General features: G+C 62.3%; 1 protein-coding gene across 1 annotated transcript; it reads right to left on the reverse strand.

Annotated features, from left to right (window-relative positions):
- Positions 1–104: 104 nt before the first annotated feature.
- VDBG_08525 (ABC transporter CDR4) lies at positions 105–1,541 on the reverse strand (the record flags this gene model as incomplete). The annotated part of the gene is made up of 3 exons (XM_003001434.1): positions 105–135; positions 272–1,180; positions 1,312–1,541. 3 exons carry the CDS (start codon positions 1,539–1,541, stop codon positions 105–107), a joined length of 1,170 nt encoding a protein of 389 aa, XP_003001480.1.
- Between the last annotated feature and the right edge of the window lie 828 nt (positions 1,542–2,369).

Here is a 2,369-nt window from a genome sequence, read left to right on the forward strand (position 1 = left end):
GAGGAGTCGGCACTGCTCAAGCGTAGAGGCGGCGAACTGCGCGTCTGCTTCCGTCGAGGGTGCCTCGTGCCGCCTCTCGGCCGTCACACGGTCGATGTAGTCAATCACGCCGCGATTCTCCTCTGACACGAGCCACTCGGTGTCCCAGTCAACACGAACGCCCTCGGCATTCGTCGAAGGCCGGGATGCCGTCTCCAGGATGAATTCGGCGACATTGCGGCTCGGTGGGCAGGGAAACCCGCGGCGGGCAAAGTAGTCGATCACAACAGACCCGTTTTCGCCCACAGGACCAAAGTAGAACGTGTTGCCACCGCGGTTGAGCGCGAGGATCATGTCAAACTGCTCGATGAGGTCAGACGACGGCTGGTGGATGGTGCAGATGATAGCCTGACCAGCGTCGGCCAGGCGGCGTAGGAAGCGGACGATGGAAAAGGCAGACTGGCTGTCGAGGCCGCTCGTGGGCTCATCGAGGAACAGCAGGAGACTGGGACGGGCGGCGAGCTCGACGCCAATGGTCACGCGCTTGCGCTGCTCGACAGTCAGGGACGAGATGAGCGCGTGCGAGAGGCTGTCGAGCTCGAGCAGCCGCACAATGCGATCGACATAGGCAAGCTTCTCGGCCTTGGGAATGTGCTTCTCCTGTCGCAGCAGCGCCGAAAAGTCGAGCGCCTCGCGGACCGTCGAAGACCCCTCGTGAATGTCGCGCTGCTCGCAGAATCCGGTGCCGCGCTTAAAGGCAGCGCCCGGGACGACGCCGTTGACGAGAATGTCACTTGACACGACTCCAATGCGCTGGCGCTGTGCGAGCGTGTTGAGGAGCGTCGTCTTGCCGGCGCCGGACGATCCCATGAGGGCCACCATCTTTCCAGGCGCCGCGTATCCGTTGACGCCGTTGAGAAGCCGGCGGTGGCCGGTGCCGTAGGGGACCGTGTACCGAATGTCCTTAAATGTGAAGACGCTCGTGCCATCGCCAATCTTGTCGAGGGTCTCATCCGCCTTTTGCTGCTCGGCCGATGTCTCTTCCTTGCTCTCGGATGGCTTGGCAAAGACGAGCGAGTGCGCGCCTGAAGCCGGTGAAAGCGGACCTTTTTCGACAGCCCAGACGTTGACGAGGAGGAAGAAGACGGTGAAAGCGAGCCATGATGCCAAAGTTTGCCGCCCACCAAATTTGGAACGGGAGCTGATCTATTTAGTTTCTTACCCCTGATCTATTAGTTTCTGACGTGCTGGGGTTGAGAGGGGGTGAACCAAGCCGGTACTCCACAAAGTCAAAGGACGTCTGAAGGTAGGCCTCGCCAGACACGGTCGAACTGCCAAAGGTCGACCCCGGGCAGGGTGCATCCCTGGTAGTCGGCGTCGGCGCCAGGCCCCCTCGGCACGAGGTTGCTCTCGCTGCACCGCAGCTCACGGCCACCAAACTCGTTACCCAGCAGGGCCTCGTAGCCGTAGGCCACAGGGTTGACGTACGAGAACCAGCCGAACCAGGGCGAGTCGCTCATGAGGGTCGATCGGGGGATGACATAACCCGTGAGGATAAACATGATGTTGAGGACTGCACATTAGTACCCGAACACCACACACAAAAGAGGCAAAGGGGCGCAACTCACAAACACTGACAAAGCGAATGGCATCATCAACCGTCGACGAGAGAGCGGCAAACATGCGGTACATGGTGGTCAGGCACAGCGTCGCCACATAGACGAGCAGCATGTAAATGAAGAACTTGCCCGCCTCGACGTCAAACTTGGCCAGGAAGTAAAACGGCAGGCTGAAGACGACGACCATGACGAAGATGAGCGGCAGATCGAGCACGGCGCGCGCCAGCACGACAGCTGACGGCCTGTACAGCGCAAACTGCCTCTGCCTCTCAATGGTGGCGCGGCCCATGATGGCGGGCGCCAGCACGGCAAACTCGAGCCAGCCGATGAAGGCGACGGAGAAAGAACATGGCGCTCGACATGGAGAACGCCGCCGACGTGGCGCCGGACTCGCTCTCGTAAAAGAGCGACCCGACGATGAGGGCGTTGACGACAATGATGGCGAGCTTGGTGTAGAAGGTGCCGAGGTCGCCCCAGAAGAGCCACGCCTGCCGGCGCGTCGCGGCGGCGATCTGGCGCGGCACCGACACGGTGTAAGGGGACTCGTCCTTGACGTGCTTGCTCTTGGCGCCCTGGACGGCGTCCTCGAACCTCTTGTGCTTCTCGTCGGGGGTCCGACGCGGCGCGGTGCTCGCGGTCGTAGAGGTCGACGTCTTCGAGGAGGCGCTGGTAGTGCTCGCTCGCGCGGAACGCGGCCTCGAGCGCCTCGGGGGTCTTGGGCCGCTGGGGCCCCGGGGCCCTCGGGGCCCTCTCCTGAAAGTGCCGAGCGTT

Source organism: Verticillium alfalfae, genomic scaffold, assembly GCF_000150825.1.
Source record: "Verticillium alfalfae VaMs.102 supercont1.12 genomic scaffold, whole genome shotgun sequence".
NCBI classification, from domain to species: domain Eukaryota; kingdom Fungi; phylum Ascomycota; class Sordariomycetes; order Glomerellales; family Plectosphaerellaceae; genus Verticillium; species Verticillium alfalfae.